This window comes from Ranitomeya imitator, chromosome 5 (genome assembly GCF_032444005.1).
Source record: "Ranitomeya imitator isolate aRanImi1 chromosome 5, aRanImi1.pri, whole genome shotgun sequence".
In the NCBI taxonomy this organism is placed as follows: domain Eukaryota; kingdom Metazoa; phylum Chordata; class Amphibia; order Anura; family Dendrobatidae; genus Ranitomeya; species Ranitomeya imitator.
Genome location: NC_091286.1, coordinates 273,832,182 through 273,856,886, shown reverse-complemented (window position 1 = coordinate 273,856,886; position 24,705 = coordinate 273,832,182). Strand labels below are relative to the sequence as shown.

The 24,705-nt window shown below is 41.7% G+C and overlaps 1 protein-coding gene across 1 annotated transcript in view; it reads left to right on the top strand.

Annotated features, from left to right (window-relative positions):
• The window catches only part of FRK (fyn related Src family tyrosine kinase), a 182,354-nt gene that overhangs the window by 67,910 nt on the left and 89,739 nt on the right, over positions 1 to 24,705 (top strand). The window contains exon 2 of the mRNA XM_069726168.1: positions 6,554 to 6,675. Coding sequence (XP_069582269.1) covers positions 6,554 to 6,675 — 122 coding nt within the window. The remainder of the gene's footprint in view (positions 1 to 6,553; positions 6,676 to 24,705) is intronic.

The window sequence follows — 24,705 nt, the reverse complement described above, 5'->3', positions numbered from 1 at the left end:
GCATTTTTGCCCCATAGACTAACATTAGCGACACATTGCGACACATTGCCGGAGCAAAAAATGTTACATGTAACGTTTTTTGCTGCCGACGGTCTGCCATTTCCGACCACACATGCGCGGCCGGAACTCCGCCCCCACCTCCCCGCACCTCACAATGGGACAGCGGATGCGCTGGAAAAATGCATCCGCTGCCCCCGTTGTGCGGCGCATTCACTGCTAGCGCCAGTACCTCGGCCTGACGCACTGCGACGGGCCGAGTCCGACGCTAGTGTGAAAGTAGCCTTATTCAATTTATTGCTAAATCCTGGAAAGCTTTTTGTTTTTGGTTAGGGATTAAGCTATTCCATTTTTTGGCTCTTCACCCTCCATCTAATGGGCAAACAGAAAGTGTTAATCAAAATTTGGAGCAATTTGTACAATGTTTTATATGTGAAAATCAGGAAGAGTGATCTTCTTTTCTTTCTCTTGCTGAATTTGCCATTAATAATCGTCATTGTGAATTGACTGGGGTATGACTCTTTTTCTGTGTTTATGATCAGCATCCTCTGTTCTATACATTGCAGGAAGAGAACTCATCTGGGGTACCTTGGGAGGATCCGCTTGTTTTTTTGTTATAGTAAACACTACATGGGAGTGTGCGTTCAGTGACATTTGCCAAGTTCCAAATATAAGCATTCGGCTGATTGTAAATGTGTGTCTGGTCCGGACCTGTGTATGGGTGATTTGGTGTGGTTGTCTACCAAGAGCATTAAACTTAAAGTACATTTGCTAAAGTTAGGATCTCGGTTTATTGGTCTATGTACCATTACAATGGTCATTAAGTCTGTTGTTTTCCATCTGACATTACCTGCATCATTCAAAATTCATAAAGTTTTTCACAGATCTTCTTTAAAGAAAGAGTAGTTTCTGAAACCTCTCATCCCTTACCACCACCTCCGGTCTTAGTCGATGGATCACTAGAGTTTGAAGCATTCAAAATTATCGATTCCTGTCTCATCCACCGCTCATTGCAATATTTAGTTCATTGTCAGAGTTATAGTCCTGAGGAGAAGACTTGTGTACCAGCCTGTGATTTACAGCTCCTGGGTAGGTTAGACGGAGTTACATCTTTGCTGGACTCAGTATGTTGATTGCCTGTGGTCACATGCTGCGGGAGAACCTGTCACGTCTGCCCTTTCCCTATTGAAGGTGGCTCCACTGTTCATCTAATGCCAGCAATAATTCTCTATCCTTGTCTGGAGAGTTGGACATATTCTGGTTATAAGTGGTTATTTCTACAGTTGTTATGAGTGGTGTTTGGTTAACCCTTTCCCTTTCCCCAGTATCTTTATATTACTTTGTTGCATCTCAATCTGTACATTTTGTATTCCTCTGTGTATTTATTTGAGAGAGTGTTGTATGACTATGCTTCCATCTCTGCCCTGTATTTATTGTTATGTATTTCCCCATACACTATACAGACTAGTGCAACTTAGGAACATAGGAAGTAATGAGACTCAGGCATCTCCACCTTCAGGGGTAATCCTGGGACAGGGATATACAGGGACCCCTAGCCTGAGGGTCAGCATAGGGGCACATTTAACATCCCACAGTCACACCTTGACAGATATACCAGGACAGCAGCGCTATTGACTGGCAGTGGTGAACTGATTCTCAGGAATAGACTGCAACCCATCCAGTGCTGACAGCAGGAAGAAACCCAACCTAACAGAATTTAATGCAATAGCTTCTGGACTAGCAAGCACCAAGTCCCAGGAATAAAACAAGGCTACTGAATAACCACTTAGTGATGGCAGGGACACAACAATGACTTATGTTATCATCACAATATAATTTTGTCTTAATATGGCTCAATAATACTTCCATACAGTGACTAACACTGCCATAAAGTGACTAAATAATACTGTTATACAATCATTTAATGATACCACCATACTGTGACCAAATAATACTGTCTTACAGAGATAAAATAATAATCTAGTTCCAATGTCTTTTGGGCCATGTCTTGCAGTAATTTGGTCATTTTTTATGCAACTCAGAATGTTGTCAAGGCTTCTTTAGCTATGATTCACAATGTATCTACTACCCCCTGGAAAGAAAACTATCACTCATTGGAGAATTCTTAACCATGCTGTAATTTGCCCTCTAGTAAACCATGCCTTGTCCAGGTGCAGCCTTAGAAATTGTACATCAGGCCTTGTAAAATTATATTTTAATCAGTGCCTGCTATTTGCTTCCATAACTGTACTTGTGACAGCTGTAGTAGTCTACAGCACACAAAAACTACAGTTATGTGATGTTAAACAGCACACATGTATTTAAAGAGGAGTTGTGATGTTCTGTCTTCAAGAGTGCACCTCTCCCAACCCAAGGTGAATTGCAAAGATGGAGGGCACCATCAAATATATTTCATTTTATTATAAAGGGGATCCACCTGCAGTATGTAAAAGAATTAGACCAAATAACAGCCAAACAATCTCCGCGCGTGCGCATTTGTACATGGATTGGTTATGGAGTAATTTCCGGTTTTCTAGCGGTGCCGCTGATACAGCACGCAAACTCCATGCTGTAAGCTCAACAGCTGTTGAGACTTAGTGCCGTAATTATTTTCGCTTGTGTATATATAAATAGGACTCACAAAGCCCATCACACTTTCCCTTGCCCCTGATGAAGTCACAGCGGTGATGATAAGCGTCGGGCTTTCATTAGCTGGTTCTTTTGCCTTATACTTCATTATGTGCACCTGATGCATATTGTTCTGTGAGCATGCACAGCTTGACTGCAGCCTTTGATTGGTAAAGTATATTGTAGGTGAATACTTTATGGGACTATTGGGACAGGTCTTATCTGACCTGTGTTCACATTCTATGCTTTAAGGGGCTTGTTAATGGTTTTTATTACAGTACAGACCAAAAGTTTGGACACACCTCATTTGAAGATTTTTCTGTATTTTCATGACTATGAAAATTGTACATTCACACTGAAGGCATCAAATCTATGAATTAACACATGTGGAATTATATGCTTAACAAAAAAGTGTGAAACAACTGAAATTACGTCTTATATTCTAGGTTCTTCAAAGTAGCCACCTTTTGCTTTGATGACTGCTTTGCACACTCTTGGCATTCTCTTGATGAGCTTCAAGAGGTAGTCACGGGGAATGGTCTTCCAACAATCTTGAAGGAGTTCCCAGAGATGCTTAGCACTTGTTGGCCCTTTTGCCTTCACACTCCAGCTCACCCCACACCATCTCGAATGGGTTCAGGTCTGATGACTGTGGTAATTTAGTGCAAGGATCCAGAATGCCTCTCAAATTAGTAAAAGTATCCTGTGATCTACAGTGCTTCTCATTAAATTAAAAAGTTAATTTATTTCAGTTTTTCAATACAAAAAGTGAATCTCATATATTATATAGCTTCATTACAAAAAGAGCAATCTATTTGAAGTGTTTATTTCTATGGTTTAACAATGATAAATGTAAGGTTATACACATGGGAAGAAGGAATCAATGTCACCATTACACACTGAATGGGAAACCACTGGGTAAATCTGACAGGGAGAAGGACTTGGGGATCCTAGTTAATGATAAACTTACCTGGAGCAGCCAGTGCCAGGCAGCAGCTGCCAAGGCAAACAGGATCATGGGGTGCATTAAAAGAGGTCTGGATACACATGATGAGAGCATTATACTGCCTCTGTACAAATCCCTAGTTAGACCGCACATGGAGTACTGTGTCCAGTTTTGGGCACCGGTGCTCAGGAAGGATATAATGGAACTAGAGAGAGTACAAAGGAGGGCAACAAAATTAATAAAGGGGATGGGAGAACTACAATACCCAGATAGATTAGCGAAATTAGGATTATTTAGTCTAGAAAAAAGACGACTGAGGGGCGATCTAATAACCATGTATAAGTATATAAGGGGACAATACAAATGTCTCGCTGAGGATCTGTTTATACCAAGGAAGGTGACGGGCACAAGGGGGCATTCTTTGCGTCTGGAGGAGAGAAGGTTTTTCCACCAACATAGAAGAGGATTCTTTACTGTTAGGGCAGTGAGAATCTGGAATTGCTTGCCTGAGGAGGTGGTGATGGCGAACTCAGTCGAGGGGTTCAAGAGAGGCCTGGATGTCTTCCTGGAGCAGAACAATATTGTATCATACAATTATTAGGTTCTGTAGAAGGACGTAGATCTGGGGATTTATTATGATGGAATATAGGCTGAACTGGATGGACAAATGTCTTTTTTCGGCCTTACTAACTATGTTACTATGTTACTATGTATGGCTTACAGCCAATGAAAGCCCAAAAATCATTATTTCAGTAAATTAGAATACTTTATAACACCAGCTTGAAAAATTATTTTAAAATCTGAAATGTTGGCCTACTGAAATGTTTGTTTAGTAAATGCACTCAGTACTTGGTCGGGGCTCCTATTGCATCAATTACTACATCAATGCAGCGTGGCATGGAGGTAATCAGCCTGTGGCACTGCTCAGGTGTTATAGAAGCCCAGGTTGTTTTGATAGCAGCCTTCATCTCTTCTGCATTGTGGGGTCTGGTATATCTCATCTTCCTCTTAACAATACCCCATAGATTCTCTATAGGGTTAAGGTTGGGCGAGTTTGCTGGCCAATCAAGCACAGTGATACTGTTTTTCTTTTAAACCAGGTATTGGTACTTTTGGCAGTGTGGACAGGTGCCAAGTTCTGATTGAGAATTACATTTCCATCTATAAAAAGTTTGTCAGCAAAGGGAAGCATGAAGTGCTCTAAAATTTCCTGGTCGACATCTACGCTGACTTTAGAATTAAAGAAACACAGTGGACCTACATCAGCAGATGACATGGCTCCCCAATCCATCACTAATTTCCACTAATATGCTTGGATACAGCACTCTCTGAAAAGCCAGCTTCTTTAGCAATGACCTTTTGTAGCTTACCCTAATTGTGGAGTGTGTCAATGACTGCCTTCTGGACATCTGTCAAGTCAGCAGTCTTCCCCATGATTGTAGAACCTACTGAAACAGACTATCAGCTTAGGAGTCCTTTGCAGGTGCTTTATTTATTATTTATTCTAATTTACTGAGATATTGACTTTGAGGTTTTCATTGGCCTTGATCATCAACATAAACAGAAATAAACACTTGAAATAGATCACTTTGTTTGTAATGACTCAATATAATATATGAGGTTAACTTTTGTATTAAAGAACTGAAATAAATTAACATTTTGATGATATTCAAATTTATTGAGAAGCACCTGTATCTTTCCACTTTAGGCAAATGTATCCTCTCTATCTCTACAAATGGAAAAATAAGAGTCTCCATTATGACACTGCAAAAAAAAAAATCTCAAAAAGGATTACTACCAATGGCTTTCTCATGATCTGATTTTTATGGATGATGATTTAATGCAAACATGTTTGGCTCTATGGTTAACCTAAGGTCGGTTTCACATTCGCGTTCTGAGGAGCTGTGAGGGCTGTGGACTTCCTCCGTGAAGCCCCGCCCTCGGCTGCACCTCCGCTGCTAGCTCCGCCTACTTCTGCATGCGGCCTGCATGTGGCCTGCGTACCTATCTCTAACATTAGGTACGCAGGTCGTGCGGCTGTATGCGGATCCTTCCGTATGCGTCGTTTTGACGATGCGGCGACCAGCAATTTTTTTTTCTTCGCATCGTCAAAACGATGATATTCTTATATGGAGAATTTCAGATTCTCCCCAACAGACAATATGGGGAAGATACAGATCCAGTTAATCTCCTAATATCTTAGTCAGACTTCACTCTGTAGAGCTTTGCATATTTGACCCATATCCTACTTGACAAGGATCCCATCCATTCCTTTACTCACTCCAAGATTCTGGCAGGTTCAGGCTTGGCTTATTAGGCCATACTTTAGCTCAACTGAGCATGAACTCACACTTTGAGTCTGCCTTAGCCCTGACTCTTCAAAGTTCCCACTATGCCTCCCTTCCAACTATCTACAGTACTCAGTTCTGTCCTGCTTAGTCCAGGACTGTGATATTATGACACAACCCAGGCCTACAGGACAACTTGACCTAAATGTAATTTGTGGTAGACATTTAGGTCCTAGAAATAAAAAAAAAAAGCTTAGAAAGCCTCCATTCATAAATTTGTAACTGTTATTTCTATAAGTAGAAAATTCACTTTCTTTTTAGAACCTGACAATTATACAGAGAAGAGTGACTTTACATAGGTCTTACTAATCTAGTACTACTGCTGTTATACACACTGATTGGTGTGAACTCTCTTTTTTTTTCTTTTAAGGAAATCTTGAGTTTAATACTTACTACTGGTTTTGTGAATTCTGCATTTAGAAGGAGGTTGGACAATATGACCCTAGAGGTCCCGTCCTACTACAACATTCTATTATTCTATAACAGTACAGAATTTTTGGGGACTTCTATTATTTCTCGAATTTACAGTAGACTGTACATTATCTGAAATTTGTCTATTGGAAAAAAAAAAAATATATATATATATGTTCCAAATGATTGAGTTTTCAACTCATTATTAATACTTTTTTAACAGGTGGTTCTTCAATGATATCAAGCGTGCAGAGGCAGAAAAGCAGCTAATCATGCCAGGCAATCTTGCTGGGGCTTTTCTTATCCGCCAAAGTGAGAGTCAAAAAGGGGATTACTCACTTTCTGGTACGTACATTACATAATTATTTTAGATTATTTTAAATGTACAGTATATATAATGTATGCACATTAAAACATTTTTTAGTAACTTAATGCAAAAAAAACCCTGATTTTTTACTTTTATGTTACTTCTATACATACCAATACATTATGAGTTAAAAAAAAGTAACATCAGAGATTTTTATTGTATAAAACTATTAAAAAATAATTGCATAAAAACAATTCTATTAATCACATTTTTACACTCTTTAGTAGTTTTTTTTTTTACCAGTGATGTACTTGACGATTATAGTTATTACATTTTTATACACTTTTTCAAATAGTCATAAACCAGTAAATAACATGGACATATTTGTAATTTATGTAATTACAACAAGGATGTATATTTATGTACCAATACATGATGCTTGTAAATAAGAAGAATACCATTTAGATCTTTAGGCAGAGAAAATTCTCTGACACATAACTGCGCTGCACTGTTATCTATAAGAAATTTTTCTCCACCTAAAGATCAAAATGGTATTCTTCTTCTTTACAAACATCTTTGTTGTAATTGTATAAATTGGCTCAGTACTAGAGTTTCTGCTTTCCATGTTAGTAATTCTAAGCAGAATCCTGGGCAAAACCTACTACAAGAGAACATATTAAATATTTAAAAGCAGTTAGTGAATACATTCAGATTGCAAGAGGGTCTTTCTCTACTTGAGAAGATGGATTCAAGTGTGAACATAGGGAGATGAGCAGCACCCTGTTTAATTACACAAGTTGTGTTCTATGATTTATTATGAGCCTGCATAAACCATCTCTGCATACCCAAATATATATTTCAAGGGTTATTCTCAAGTTGTCTCTTGAGCAGCTCACAACTCTGCAATCTCTTTACTTCCTGGTTACTGGCAGGACTAACACTCCTATTTGAGTGACAGTTCTAGATAGTAGCAGAATTGTAGTATTATTAGTAGAACTACAAGGCTCAGCAAAAGTTCCCCTTCTACTTCAGGAGCTGAGGAGGGCAAGCTGGTGATCAGCTAAATACTAGTTTAAAATTAATGGACTTTAAAGAGCTGACTGGTATGTTAGGAGTTATTGCGTCTCCTGGAATGTAACTACTGTGCACCCTCGACTAGGATATGATGATCAAGCTTGATCAAAACAACCTATACCCTACGTAAAATAAATGTCTCATTGTAGGAAAATAGCAGCAGATATAAAAAGCAAGTCAATTGCAAACTTGCTTATTTTCATTATGTCTAGCTAATTAAACAATTTAACTTGAGAGTACCCCTTTAACAAAATTCAAATTTGTAATGTTGACAAAAATGCATAAGTTGATGCAGTTCAACCCATTCTTCTGCAATATTCATTTTGAGAATTACACAAAACTTTATGAGACAGAAGACAAGGATAAATATTCCTTCCCAACAAGAATAAATCTGCAGGTTAATAGCGTTTTTTTCTGGTGACAGGTTCCCTTTCAAAAAAATCATTTAAAAATTTTTTTTTTTCTTTTTTGGTCAACATTTTCTGAAACCCATATATATTTTTCCCCCGTAGACAGAACTGTTTAGAGCCTTGTTTTTTTATAGGACGTGCTGTAGTTTACACTGGTGCCACATTTGGATTTTGTTTCCATTTTTTACTCCATTCTGGCATGGTTGGATAATTAAAATATAGTATTATATATGAATCAATGAAATAACATTGATATGCAATTTAGAACTTTTTTTTAATTTTTATATATCTTTATACTACTTTTCCAGAAAATCTCCTTTTAAAAATTGTTTTTAATTTTTTTTTACTCAGAGCATGAAGGATACATAAGATGTTTTGCTGATTTTTATTTCATTTTATGTAAGGCATGTGAAAAAGATATCAATTCTAACATAGCTTTTATCTTTCTTTTTTGCGGCATTCACTATGCGATAAAAAATAATTATACCATTAAATAGTACTGGTTGTTACAGATGCGGCATCGCCAAATATGTGAGTGTGTTTTAGACTTTTTGGAAGCGAGCCCCCTTACTTCTCGGGTCGCACCAATGGTATGACAGTTCCTGCTACTATGGATGCCCCTTTTTATATTTTACACTTCTGTAAATAAATCATTATATCATACTTTTTACTCACCAGTTATATAATTATGTCTAGTTTTTAGATCTCTGCTAAAACATTTTCCCAAACAGAAAAACCCATATTGGATAAACTTTCTGCATATTAGAGTTCACTGATTCCATTATTTGCTTTGGTTGCCCGCCTTTTGCCTTGGCAGCAGCTTGTTGGCATTGGTTACTGCAAACAAGTAGGTTTTGATTAGTAGCAGTCATAGTTGTGCCAGTAGCATGACTGCACCAGTAAGGCTACATTCCTGAGTATTTGGTGAGGTTGTCATGTGGCAGATTTTCTTCAGCATTTCTGCACCTATTAGCTAAATTAGGTTACTTGGGTTTTTTCATTGCATTTTCAGTGTTTTTTTATATGCGTTTTTATCATGTTTTAAACTCTGAGAGTTTGTCTTTTTTTCTTATTTCTTGTTATTAATAGTGATGAGCGAATATACTCCTTACTCGAGATTTCTCGAGCATGCTTGGGTGACCTCCGAGTATTTTTTAGTGCTCGGAGATTTAGTTTTTCTTGCCGCAGCTGAATGATTTACATCTGTTAGCCAGCATAAGTACATGTGGGGGTTGCCTGGTTGCTAGGGAAACCCCGCATGTACTTATGCTGGCTAGCAGATGTAAATCATTCAGCTGCGGCAAGAAAAACTAAATCTCCGAGCACTAAAAACTACTTGGAGGACCCCCGAGCATGCTCGAGAAATCTCAAGTAACGAGTATATTCGCTCATTACTAGTTATTAACAAAGCTGCTTTGTTTTTGATGTATCCTGGTATCTGTTTTTGCCAAACCTGATAGTCATCTGTGGATTACACTCATTTTTAGAGCATAAACTGTACCAAAATACGCCTCAGCATTTTTTAAAACTGGCTACCGTAATTCTTTTATCTAATGCAATTCTAAACAGTAACAAAAAACAGAATTACTGAAAACTCTGTGTTGTTTGAATGCACTTTTGCTTTTTTACTTGGTTACATCAGGGTTTTTGCCTACTTTTTCTCTTGTAGGTTTTAATGTTTTGTGGCCAATGTGAACATGCGTTTAACTTCTGCATGTGTACTAACTCAAGTTAAGCTCAATTTTTTATTTTTTTTATATCCGTTACACAGTACACAGCAGGGACACAGTTATAAGATTATCTCAGCACAGGAAAAAAATTTTTTAACAAATCCAATTGTGGAATGTACTTTTTATTCAAAGATTTATTAATTAAAATGTGCTTTGGTAGTTGCTAACCACCAGCCTGTTCTGCTCAGCTCTGATAGGTTCTGGCTCAGGCAGCGATTCTGCATCTTCATTTGATCATATGTAAACAAAGCAGCTCTTCCTCTTCTGGTCTGCTCTGTTGATGGGGCGTCGTGGGTGGCTGACATCATGTTGATTGACAGTTTGCTTCCCACAGTTAAGCAGCAGGGAGCCATGTGTTAATTAGCATGACATTGACATCAACAAAGCAGAACAGAAGAAGCTTCTCTATCAAGGTGACATTAACGGAACCTGCTGAATTGCCCATAGCAGTAGTCTGTGACTGCTCTGGGCAGGCAGAGACTGTTGCTGGGCAAAAAAGACTGATAGTTAGCATCTGTTTGCTGGTAAGTTATTAGGCCCATATGAAAAAAAAAGGCCAAAAAAGTCCCAAATAAACCCTTTAAACCTAAAAGTGTTTTTCAGTTAAATTAGAAAAATATTTGAGAAAATAAAGTTTTGTATACCATGTAAATTAACATTATAACCATTATATACATGGTAGCCATCTTGGGCTGTTTGTGCCACCAATAATATCTGAAGCTTCATTTCTACAAGTTGTAGGTAGCCACACCTCTGCCTATATTATACCAGCACACCCAGGCTTGGACTGGCCCACAGGAGAACAGGAGAATCCTCTGGTGGGCCTCTTGGGACTATATACTTGAAACACTATGTACAGACAAAGGTGGAATCTTATTCATGTAACTAGATGGTGGCCCGATTCTAATGCATCGGGTATTCTAGAATATGTATGTATGTATATATATAGCAGCCACATAGCATATATTAGAGGCCACGTAACACAGACAGCCACGTAGTATATAGCACAGCCATGTAGTATATAGGAGCCATGTAGTATACAACACAGCCACGTAGTATATAACACAGCACACGTGGTAAATAGCACAGCCCATGCAGTATATAACACTGCCCACGTAGTATATAACACTGCCCACGTAGTATATAACACTGCCCACGTAGTATATAACACTGCCCACATAGTATATAACACTGCCCACGTAGTATATAACACTGCGCACGTAGTATATAACACTGCCCATGTAGTATATAACGCTGCCCACGTAGTACATAACGCTGCCATGTAGTATATAACACAGCCCATATAGTATATAACACTGCGCACGTAGTATATAACACTGCCCACGTAGTATATAACACTGCGCACATAGTATATAACACTGCCCATGTAGTATATAACGCTGCCCACGTAGTACATAACGCTGCCATGTAGTATATAACACAGCCCATATAGTATATAACACTGCGCACATAGTATATAGCACCGCCCACTGTTGTGAATTCTGTGGCAGAGCTCCCTCTTGTGGTCACAAGTGGTACTTCGGCTGATTCTCTCTGTGAGCTTCCATTGGTGGAGGAAAGTGGTACTGCGGCTTCTGAGTTTCCTTCCTCAGGTGATATGGTGAAGTCGTTAGGTGCTGCTCTATTTAACTCCACCTAGTGCTTTGATCCTGGCCTTCAGTCAATGTTCTAGTATTGGACCTGTCTCCTCCTGGATCGTTCCTGTGGCCTGCTGCTCTGCATAGCTAAGTTATTCTTTGCTATTTGTTTGCTGTTTTTTTCTGTCCAGCTTGTCTATTTGTTTTTTCCTGCTTGCTGGAAGCTCTGGGATGCAGAGGGTGTACCTCCGTGCCGTTAGTTCGGTACGGAGGGTCTTTTTGCCCCCTTTGCGTGGTTGTTTGTAGGGTTTTGTGTTGACCGCAAAGTTACCTTTCCTATCCTCGCTCTGTTCAGAAAGTTGGGCCTCGCTTTGCTAAATCTATTTCATCTCTACGTTTGTCTTTTCTTCTTAACTCACAGTCATTATATGTGGGGGCTGCCTTTTCCTTTGGGGATATTTCTCTGAGGCAAGGTAGGCTTATTTTCTATCTTCAGGCTAGCTAGTTTCTCAGGCCGTGCCGAGTTGCATAGGTGTGTTACGCGCAATCCACGGCTGCCTTTAGTGTGGTTGGAGAGGATTAGGGATTGCGGTCAACAGAGTTCCCACGTCTCAGAGCTCGTTCTTGTTTTTTGGGTTATTGCCAGGTCACTGTATGTGCGCTGACCTCTATGTCCATTGTGGTACTGAATTACCTTTCATAACAGTACTGAAGGCCAAAAGTACTAATGATTCTCAATAGAGGGAAAAAAGAAGTTCTGAGACCATTTTTTTTTCTTTGCACTGTGTTTTGCCTTTTTTTTCCCCTAGACATTTGGGTAGTTCAGGACACAGGTGTGGACATGGATATTCAGGGTCTGTGCTCTTCATTGGATAATCTCGTTATAAATGTACAAAAGATTCAAGATTTGGTGGTTCAGAAGACTATGTTAGAACCGAGAATTCCTATTCCTGATTTGTTCTATGGTGATAAAGCCAAGTTTGTGAATTTCAAAAAAAAATTGCAAACTGTTTCTGGCCTTGAAACCTCGCTCCTCTGGTGATCCAGTTCAACAAGTGAGAATTGTTATTTCTTTTTTGCGTGGCGATCCTCAGGACTGGGCATTTTCCCTTGCGCCAGGGGATCCTGCATTAAGTAATATTGATGCGTTTTTCCTGGCGCTCGGACTGCTGTACGATGAGCCTAATTTAGTGGATCAGGCAGAGAAGAATTTGCTGGCTCTGTGTCAGGGTCAGGATGAGATAGAGGTATATTGTCAGAAATTTAGAAAGTGGTCTGTACTCACTCAGTGGAATGAAGGTGCGTTCGCAGCTATTTTCAGAAGAGGTCTCTCTGAAGCCCTTAAGGATGTCATGGTGGGATTTCCTATGCCTGCTGGTCTGAATGAGTCTATGTCTTTGGTCATTCAGATCGGTCGACGCTTGCGCGAGCGTAAATCTGTGCACCATTTGGCGGTATTACCTGAGCTTAAACCTGAGCCTATGCAGTGCGATAGGACTTTGACCAGAGTTGAACGGCAAGAACACAGACGTCTGAATGGGTTGTGTTTCTACTGTGGTGATTCCACTCATGCTATCTCTGATTGTCCTAGGCGCACTAAGCGGTTCGCTAGGTCTGCCACCATTGGTACGGTACAGTCAAAATTTCTTCTGTCCGTTACCTTGATCTGCTCTTTGTCATTGTATTCTGTCATGGCATTTGTGGACTCAGGCGCTGCTCTGAATTTGATGGACTTGGAGTATGCTAGGCGTTGTGGGTTTTTCTTGGAGCCCTTGCAGTGTCCTATTCCATTGAGAGGAATTGATGCTACGCCTTTGGCCAAGAATAAGCCTCAGTACTGGACCCAGCTGACCATGTGCATGGCTCCTGCACATCAGGAGGTTATTCGCTTTCTGGTGTTGCATAATCTGCATGATGTGGTCATGTTGGGGTTGCCATGGCTACAAGTCCATAATCCAGTATTAGATTGGAAATCCATGTCTGTGTCCAGCTGGGGTTGTCAGGGGGTACATGGTGATGTCCCATTTCTGACTATTTCGTCATCCACCCCTTCTGAGGTTCCTGAGTTCTTGTCTGATTACCGGGATGTATTTGATGAGCCCAAGTCCGATACCCTACCTCCGCATAGGGATTGTGATTGTGCTATCGATTTGATTCCTGGTAGTAAATTCCCAAAAGGTCGACTGTTTAATTTATCTGTGCCTGAGCACGCCGCTATGCGGAGTTATGTGAAGGAGTCTTTGGAGAAGGGGCATATTCGCCCGTCATCGTCGCCATTAGGAGCAGGGTTCTTTTTTGTAGCCAAGAAGGATGGTTCGCTGAGACCTTGTATAGATTACCGCCTTCTAAATAAGATCACGGTTAAATTTCAGTACCCTTTGCCATTATTATCTGATTTGTTTGCTCGCATTAAGGGGGCTAGTTGGTTCACCAAGATAGATCTTCGTGGTGCGTATAATCTTGTGCGTATTAAGCGAGGCGATGAGTGGAAAACTGCATTTAATACGCCCGAGGGCCATTTTGAGTATCTAGTAATGCCATTCGGACTTGCCAATGCTCCATCAGTGTTTCAGTCCTTTATGCATGACATCTTCCGAGAGTACCTGGATAAATTCCTGATTGTGTACTTAGATGACATTTTGATCTTCTCGGATGATTGGGAGTCTCATGTGAAGCAGGTCAGAACGGTGTTTCAGGTCCTGCGTGCTAATTCTTTGTTTGTGAAGGGATCAAAGTGTCTCTTTGGTGTCCAGAAGGTTTCATTTTTGGGGTTCATCTTTTCCCCTTCTACTATCGAGATGGACCCTGTTAAGGTCCAAGCCATCCATAATTGGACTCAGCCGACATCTCTGAAAAGTCTGCAAAAGTTCTTGGGCTTTGCTAATTTTTATCGTCGCTTCATCTGCAATTTTTCTAGTATTGCTAAACCATTGACCGATTTGACCAAGAAAGGTGCTGATGTGGTCAATTGGTCTTCCGCTGCTGTGGAAGCTTTTCAAGAGTTGAAGCGTCGTTTTTCTTCTGCCCCTGTGTTGTGTCAACCAGATATTTCGCTTCCGTTCCAGGTCGAGGTTGATGCTTCTGAGATTGGAGCAGGGGCTGTTTTGTCGCAGAGAAGTTCTGATTGCTCGGTGATGAAACCATGCGCCTTCTTTTCCAGGAAGTTTTCGCCTGCTGAGCGAAATTATGATGTGGGCAATCGAGAGTTGCTGGCCATGAAGTGGGCATTCGAGGAGTGGCGTCATTGGCTTGAAGGAGCTAAGCATCGCGTGGTGGTCTTGACTGATCATAAGAACTTGACTTATCTCGAGTCCGCCAAGCGGTTGAATCCTAGACAAGCTCGTTGGTCGTTGTTTTTTGCCCGTTTTGACTTCGTGATTTCATATCTTCCGGGCTCTAAAAATGTGAAGGCGGATGCTCTGTCTAGGAGTTTTGTGCCCGACTCTCCGGGTTTATCTGAGCCGGCGGGTATCCTCAAAGAGGGAGTAATTGTGTCTGCCATCTCCCCTGATTTGCGGCGGGTGCTGCAAAAATTTCAGGCTGATAAACCTGATCGTTGCCCAGCGGAGAAACTGTTTGTCCCTGATAGGTGGACGAATAAAGTTATCTCTGAGGTTCATTGTTCGGTGTTGGCTGGTCATCCTGGAATCTTTGGTACCAGAGAGTTAGTGGCTAGATCCTTTTGGTGGCCATCTCTGTCGCGGGATGTGCGTACTTTTGTGCAGTCCTGTGGGATTTGTGCTCGGGCTAAGCCCTGCTGTTCTCGTGCCAGTGGGTTGCTTTTGCCCTTGCCGGTCCCGAAGAGACCTTGGACACATATCTCTATGGATTTTATTTCAGATCTTCCCGTCTCTCAAAAGATGTCAGTCATTTGGGTGGTCTGTGATCGCTTCTCTAAGATGGTCCATTTGGTACCCTTGTCTAAATTGCCTTCCTCCTCTGATTTGGTGCCATTGTTTTTCCAGCATGTGGTTCGTTTACATGGCATTCCAGAGAATATCGTTTCTGACAGAGGTTCCCAGTTTGTTTCGAGGTTTTGGCGAGCCTTTTGTGGTAGGATGGGCATTGACTTGTCTTTTTCCTCGGCTTTCCATCCTCAGACTAATGGCCAGACCGAACGAACCAATCAGACCTTGGAAACATATCTGAGATGCTTTGTTTCTGCTGATCAGGATGACTGGGTGTCCTTTTTGCCTTTGGCTGAGTTCGCCCTTAATAATCGGGCCAGCTCGGCTACCTTGGTTTCACCGTTTTTCTGCAACTCTGGGTTCCATCCTTGTTTTTCTTCAGGGCAGGTTGAGTCTTCGGACTGTCCTGGTGTGGTTACTGTGGTGGACAGGTTGCAGCAGATTTGGACTCATGTAGTGGACAATTTGACCTTGTCCCAGGAGAAGGCTCAACGTTTCGCTAATCGCAGACGCTGTGTGGGTCCCCGACTTCGGGTTGGGGACTTGGTTTGGTTATCTTCTCGTCATATTCCTATGAAGGTTTCCTCTCCTAAGTTTAAACCTCGTTTTATTGGTCCGTATAGGATTTCTGAGGTTCTTAATCCTGTGTCTTTTCGTCTGACCCTTCCAGATTCTTTTTCCATACATAAAGTATTCCATAGGTCATTGTTGCGGAGATACGTGGCACCTGTGGTTCCATCTGTTGATCCTCCTGCCCCGGTTTTGGTGGAGGGGGAGTTGGAGTATATTGTGGAGAAGATTTTGGATTCTCGTGTTTCTAGACGGAAACTCCAGTATCTGGTTAAGTGGAAGGGTAATGCTCAGGAAGATAATTCCTGGGTCTTTGCCTCTGATGTCCATGCTTCCGATCTTGTTCGTGCCTTTCATATGGCTCATCCTGGTCGTCCTGGGAGCTCTGGTGAGGGTTCGGTGACCCCTCCTCAAGGGGGGGGGTACTGTTGTGAATTCTGTGGCAGAGCTCCCTCTTGTGGTCACAAGTGGTACTTCGGCTGATTCTCTCTGTGAGCTTCCGTTGGTGGAGGAAAGTGGTACTGCGGCTTCTGAGTTTCCTTCCTCAGGTGATATGGTGAAGTCGTTAGGTGCTGCTCTATTTAGCTCCACCTAGTGCTTTGATCCTGGCCTTCAGTCAATGTTCTAGTATTGGACCTGTCTCCTCCTGGATCGTTCCTGTGGCCTGCTGCTCTGCATAGCTAAGTTATTCTTTGCTATTTGTTTGCTGTTTTTTTCTGTCCAGCTTGTCTATTTGTTTTTTCCTGCTTGCTGGAAGCTCTGGGACGCAGAGGGTGTACCTCCGTGCCGTTAGTTCGGTACGGAGGGTCTTTTTGCCCCCTTTGCGTGGTTGTTTGTAGGGTTTTGTGTTGACCGCAAAGTTACCTTTCCTATCCTCGCTCTGTTCAGAAAGTTGGGCCTCGCTTTGCTAAATCTATTTCATCTCTACGTTTGTCTTTTCATCTTAACTCACAGTCATTATATGTGGGGGCTGCCTTTTCCTTTGGGGATATTTCTCTTAGGCAAGGTAGGCTTATTTTCTATCTTCAGGCTAGCTAGTTTCTCAGGCCGTGCCGAGTTGCATAGGGAGTGTTAGGCGCAATCCACGGCTGCCTTTAGTGTGGTTGGAGAGGATTAGGGATTGCGGTCAACAGAGTTCCCACGTCTCAGAGCTCGTTCTTGTTTTTTGGGTTATTGCCAGGTCACTGTATGTGCGCTGACCTCTATGTCCATTGTGGTACTGAATTACCTTTCATAACAGCCCACGTGGTATATAACACTGCCCACGTACTATATAACACTGCCCACGTAGTATATAACACAGCTCACATAGTATATAACACTGCGCACGTAGTATATAACACAGCCCACGTAGTATATAACACAGCCCACGTAGTATATAACACTGCCACGTAGTATATAACACTGCCCATGTAGTATACAACACTGCGCACATAGTATATAACACAGCCCACGTAGTATATAACACTGCCCACGTTGTATATAACACTGCCCAGGTAGTATGTAAAACTGCCGACGTAGTATATAACACCGCCACATAGTATATAATACAGCCCACGAAGTATATAACACTGTGCACGTAATATATAACACTGCCCACGTAGTAAATAACACTGCCATGTAGTATATAACACTGTCCACGTAGTATATAACACTGCCACGTAGTATATAACACAGCCTACATAATATATAGCATCCACACAGTATATAACACTACCCACGTATTATATAACACTGCCCTCGTAGTATATAACACTGCCCACGTAGTATATAACACAGCCCACGTAATATATAGCATCCACGCAGTGTATAACACAGCCCACGTAGTATCATTGCCCATGTAGTGTATAAAATTGCCCACGTAGTATATAACACTGCCCACACATTATATAACACAGGCCACACAGTATATAACAGTGCCCACGTAATATATAGCAGGCTCAAAGTATATAACACTGCCCACACAGTATATAACACAGGCCACACAGTATATAACACTGCCCACGTATTATATATCAGGCTCAAAGTATATAACACAGCCCAAGTACTATATAGCATATATATAGATATTCTACTTTTCTGGCACATGTAGAGCACCATCCCCAAAATGCATTTACCAGCCGTGTATAACAAGGTCTTTAAGGAATCTATCCTCACAGATTCAGCTCGTCAAATACGTTGTTTCCTAGTGCCGTTCATTTCTAGTTCTAGTTTGGATTTTACTATATAGCACTGTGGGCACCATATACCTGTTAAAAAAAAGAATGAAAATAAAGAATAGTTATATACTCACCCTCCGGGGTCCAGCGAAGCTGTCCCTATGCTCGCGATGCGGCCGCCAGCTTCCGTTCCCAGCGATGCATTGCGAAATTACTCAGATGACTTAGCGGTCTCGTGAGACCGCTACATCATTATCTCGCAATGCAAGGCCCGCAAGACCGCAATGCAAGGCCCGGAGCCTAACGATAAGCGGGAAAGGCGCCGGAAGATGAGTATATAATGATTTTTTTTTTCTTATTTTTAACATTAGATCTTTTTACTATTCATGCTGCTTAGGCAGCATCAATAGTAAAAAGTTGGTCACACAGGGTTAATAGCAGCGTTAACGGAGTGCATTACACCGCGGCATAACGCGGTATAACACAGCCATTTACCCTGTGTGAGCACTGACTGGAGGAGAGTATGGAAGGGGCACTGACAGAGAGTAGGAAGGGGTGAATTCGCAGCCGGAATGTGCCCATCGCTGATTGGTCGCGGCCAATCAGCGACGCGGTATTTCCGTGACAGACAGACAAACAGACAGACAAACAGACGGAAGTGCCCCTTAGATGATTATATATATAGATAATCTACCATCTCATTGTTATATAAATCTGTGATTGAGGATAATGTCAAATTTGCATTTAGCTGAAAAGAGGGGCCCTGGAGCTGGTTACTGGTGGGCCCCTGGCACCCGAGTCCGATACTGAGTACACCATACCTCCTTTGGGTATGTGCCCACAATGAGGAATAGAAGTTTTGATCGCAGTTCACCAGCGCTGCGTCCAAAATGCTGCATTTTACATAAGAAGCACAGTGTGTGTGATTTATAGAAATCCTATGCCAACTGTGCTTCTATTTAACACTGCGTAAAGCCACCCACGGTCCCAGTTTATGAGTCGCAGCATGGTTAGTTCACAGTCTGAATTTGGATCACAATGCCTGAACTGAAAGCTGGTCTCTGAGTCCTGACCCAAACATTAAACCCTCATATATGCCTATGAAGCTGTACATTCAGGTCAGGAGCCCATCCGAACACAGCCTTAAGAGGGCATTAAGGTTATGTTCCCAACTAGTATCATTGCTTCCATTTACAATAGAAGCCTTCATACTGTGAATATATAACTGATACAAATGGATCGATTCGAGATCAAATTGCACTGCTAAGACTGGCCTGCGGCTCCCCTCAGCATGACAGCTGCATAGAAATACATTAACCTGTCACACTCAGGACGGCACTGCATTCTGATCTCATTCCAATTTATAGATTTCTATGGCTATTTGAATAAACCCTGACCCTATTCAATTTCAATTCGGAATTGCAAGAAATTGTGTGAAAAATATTATTAAACCTCCTTCAGACCTCGTGCACATGTTCGGTATTTGTTCAGTATTTTACATCAGTATTTCTAAGCCAAAACCAGGAGTGGGTGATAAATACAGATGTGGACTGGTGACGTGTTTCTATTATACTTTTCCTCTGACTGTCCCACTCCTGGTTTTGACTTACAGATACTGAGATAAAATACTGACCAAATACTGAACATGTGCACATGGCCTAATTACTCACAGATTTCTAGTGACGTGTTTTATTTGCATGCATCAATATTTCATGAAATAAATGTCTTCTACCTAATCAATGATTTGTGTGATAAAAAGTTTTATTACATCTAAGCTCCTTTGGAGTCTAAAGGGCAGTGGAAATACTGATATAATTTGTCCTATCATTTTTTTTATTCACCTCTTTCCCGTTGAAGTCAGCCTTTTTGGCGATCAATTTTATCTTCACTTTTTTATAGTAGTGTTCTAAGATCCATATCTTTTTTTTTCCATTGGCATGGCCGTAAGTCTATGATGTATGTCAACAGAATAATTTTGGAATACATATAACTTAAAGGGAAACTGTCAGCAGAATTGTGCACAGTAACTTACTGATTACAGTGATACCTTGGTTGATGAAATCCATCTTGTGGTTGTTTAATCTTTATTTTCAATTTTGAGTGAATGATAAGCTCGTGCTCTGGAGTGGGACTGCGGGAGTCTGCATGTGGTGCTTTGATTAGGTATTCATGTGTATGGATTCTGAAAGGTCACTGATCCCTCAGTGACCTGCCCTCTATTTTACATAATGAATATTATATATACAGTTAGGGCCAGAAATATTTGGACAGTGACACAATTTTCGCGAGTTGGGCTCTGCATGCCACCACATTGGATTTGAAATGAAACCTCTACAACAGAATTCAAGTGCAGATTGTAACGTTTAATTTGAAGGGTTGAACAAAAATATCTGATAGAAAATGTAGGAATTGTACACATTTCTTTACAAACACTCCACATTTTAGGAGGTCAAAAGTAATTGGACAAATAAACATAACCCAAACAAAATATTTTTATTTTCAATATTTTGTTGCAAATCCTTTGGAGGCAATCACTGCCTTAAGTCTGGAACCCATGGACATCACCAAACGCTGGGTTTCCTCCTTCTTAATGCTTTGCCAGGCCTTTACAGCCGCAGCCTTCAGGTCTTGCTTGTTTGTGGGTCTTTCCGTCTTAAGTCTGGATTTGAGCAAGTGAAATGCATGCTCAATTGGGCTTAGATCTGGAGATTGACTTGGCCATTGCAGAATGTTCCACTTTTTGGCACTCATGAACTCCTGGGTAGCTTTGGATGTATGCTTGGGGTCATTGTCCATCTGTACTATGAAGCGCCGTCCAATCAACTTTGCAGCATTTGGCTGAATCTGGGCTGAAAGTATATCCCGGTACACTTCAGAATTCATCCGGCTACTCTTGTCTGCTCTTATGTCATCAATAAACACAAGTGACCCAGTGCCATTGAAAGCCATGCATGCCCATGCCATCACGTTGCCTCCACCATGTTTTACAGAGGATGTGGTGTGCCTTGGATCATGTGTCATTCCCTTTCTTCTCCAAACTTTTTTCTTCCCATCATTCTGGTACAGGTTGATCTTTGTCTCATCTGTCCATAGAATACTTTTCCAGAACTGAGCTGGCTTCTTGAGGTGTTTTTCTGCAAATTTAACTCTGGCCTGTCTATTTTTGGTATTGATGTATGGTTTGCATCTAGATGTGAACCCTTTGTATTTACTGTCATGGAGTCTTCTCTTTACTGTTGACTTAGAGACAGATACACCTACTTCACTGAGAGTGTTCTGGACTTCAGTTGATGTTGTGAACGGGTTCTTCTTCACCAAATTAAGTATGCGGCGATCATCCACCACTGTTGTCATCCGTGGACGCCCAGGCCTTTTTGAGTTCCCAAGCTCACCAGTCAATTCCTTTTTTCTCAGAATGTACCCAACTGTTGATTTTGCTACTCCAAGCATGTCTGCTATCTCTCTGATGGATTTTTTCTTTTTTTTCAGCCTCAGGATGTTCTGCTTCACCTCAATTGAGAGTTCCTTTGACCGCATGTTGTCTGCTCACAGCAACAGCTTCCAAATGCAAAACCACACACCTGGAATCCACCCCTGACCTTTTAACTACTTCATTGATTACAGGTTAACGAGGGAGACGCCTTCAGAGTTAATTGCAGCCCTTAGAGTCCATTGTCCAATTACTTTTGGTCCCTTGAAAAAGAGGACGCTATGCATTACAGAGCTATGATTCCTAAACCCTTTCTCCGATTTGGATGTGGAAACTATCATATTGCAGCTGGGAGTGTGCACTTTCAGCCCATATTATATATATAATTGTATTTCTGAACATGTTTTTGTAAACAGCTAAAATAACAAAACTTGTGTCACTGTCCAAATATTTCTGGCCCTAACTGTAGCTTGGGGAAAAAAACCTTCTGCTGAAGCATGATCACATATCTATTGTTTCTATAATTATTTTCTTTGATCTGATTCTTATATTCATAAAAAAAATCTGTTTGAAAATGGCGCGACTGCGCATGCGCAGTAGCAGCTATCGGTGATCTGGTAGCTGCTATTGCGCAAGTGGCGCCATCTTGCTAGAGAAAAAATGTACTCCTCCAAGATAGTGCTGCCAGAGCTATCGGCGATCACCAGCGCCATGTTGGAGGAGGAAATTTATTTTTTTTCTAGCAAGATGGCGCCGTCTGCCCAGTAGCAGCTATCGGATCACCTGCCTGCAGAAGTTTTTTTTCCCAAGATATACAGTACAGACCAAAAGTTTGGAGACACCTTCTCCTTTAAAGATTTTTCTGTATTTGTATAACTATGAAAATTGTACATTCAAACTGAAGGCATCAAAACTATGAATTAAGACATGTGGAATTATATGCTTAACAAAAAAGTGTGAAACAACTGAAATTATGAGTTATATTCTAGGTTCTTCAAAATAGCCACCTTTTGCTTTGATGACTGCATTGCACACTCTTAGCATTCTCTTGATGAGCTTCAAGAGGTAGTCATCGGAAATGGTCTTCCAACAATCTTGAAGGAGTTCCCAGAGATGCTTAGCACTTGTTGGCCCTTTTGCCTTCACTGCAGTCCAGCTCACCCCAAACCATCTCGATTGGGTTCAAATCTGGTGACTGTGGAGGCCAGGTCATCTGGCGTAGCGCCCCATCACTCTCCTTCTTGGTCAAATAGCCCTTACACAGCCTGGAGGTGTGTTTGGGGTCATTGTCCTGTTGAAAAAGAAATGATGGTCCAATTAAACGCAAACCGGATGGAATAGCATGCCGCTGCAAGATGCTGTGGTAGCCATGCTGGTTCAGTATGCCTTCAATTTTGAATAAATCCCCAACAGTGTCACCAGCAAAGCCCCCCACACCATCACACCTCCTCCTCCATGCTTCACGGTGGGAACCAGGCATGTAGAATCCATCCGTTGACATGGTAGTTGGAACCAAAGATCTCAAATTTGGACTCATCAGACTAAAGCACAGATTTCCACTGGTCTAATGTCCATTCCTTGTGTTCTTTAACCCAAACAAGTCTCTTCTGCTTGTTGCCTGTCCTTAGCAGTGGTTTCCTAGCAGCTATTTTACCATGAAGGCGTGCTGTACAAAGTCTCCTCTTAACAGTTGTTGTAGAGATGTGTCTGCTGCTAGAACTCTGTGTGGAATTGACCTGGTCTCTAATCTGAGCTGCTGTTAACCTGCGATTTCTGACGCTGGTGACTCGGATAAACTTATCCTCAGAAGCAGATGTGACTCTTGGTCTTCCTTTCCTGGGGCGGTCCTCATGTGAGCCAGTTTCTTTATAGTGCTTGATGGTTTTTGCCACTGCACTTGGGCACACTTTCAAAGTTTTTCCAATTTTTCGGACTGATTGACCTTAATTTCTTAAAGTAATGATGGCCACTCGTTTTTCTTTACTTAGCTGCTTTTTTCTTGCCATAATACAAATTTTAACAGTCAATTCAGTAGGACACTGTTATGACCTGGTGGTCAGGACAATAATGGACCTGGTGGTTAAGAGCACACGGAATGACCTGATAGTTACTGATAATATAGGACGAGCTCTGGGACGTGGGAACTCTGCTGACCGCAATCCCTAATCCTATCAACCACACTAGAAATAGCCGTGGATTGCTCCTAACGCTCCCTATGCAACTCGGCACAGCCTAAGGAACTAGCTAGCCCTGAAGATAGAAAAATAAAGCCTACCTTGCCTCAGAGAAATTCCCCAAAGGAAAAGGCAGCCCCCCACATATAATGACTGTGAGTAAAGAGGAAAATACAAACACAGAGATGAAATAGATTAAGCAAAGTGAGGCCCGACTTACTGAACAGACTGAGGATAGGAAAGACAGCTTTGCGGTCAGCACAAAAACCTACAAAAAGACCACGCAGAGGGCGCAAAAAGACCCTCCGCATCGACTCACGGTGCGGAGGCGCTCCCTCTGCGTCCCAGAGCTTCCAGCAAGCAAGACAACAATCCAAATAGCAAGCTGGACAGAAAAATAGCAAACCAGAGAAAAACAAGCAGTCACTTAGCTTCTGCTGGGAAGACAGGTCACAAGAACGATCCAGGAGTTAACAAGACCAATACTGGAACATTGACAGGTGGCATGGAGAAAAGATCTAAGTGGAGTTAAATAGAGGAGCCAGCTAACGAATTAACCTCGTCACCTGTGGAAGGAAACTCAGAAACACCCACAGCCACCAGAGAAAGTCCATGGACAGTACCAGCCGAAGTACCATTCATGACCACAGGAGGGAGCCCAACAACAGAATTCACAACAGTACCTCCCCCCCTTGAGGAGGGGTCACCGAACCCTCACCAGAGCCCCCAGGCCGACCAGGACGAGCCAAATGAAAGGCACGAACCAGATCGGCAGCATGAACATCAGAGGCAAAAACCCAGGAATTATCTTCCTGACCATAACCCTTCCACTTGACCAGGTACTGGAGTTTCCGTCTCGAAATACGAGAATCCAAAATCTTCTCCACCACATACTCCAACTCCCCCTCAACCAACACCGGGGCAGGAGGATCAACGGATGGAACCACAGACGCCACGTATCTCCGCAACAACGACCTATGGAACACATTATGGATGGCAAAAGAAGCAGGAAGGG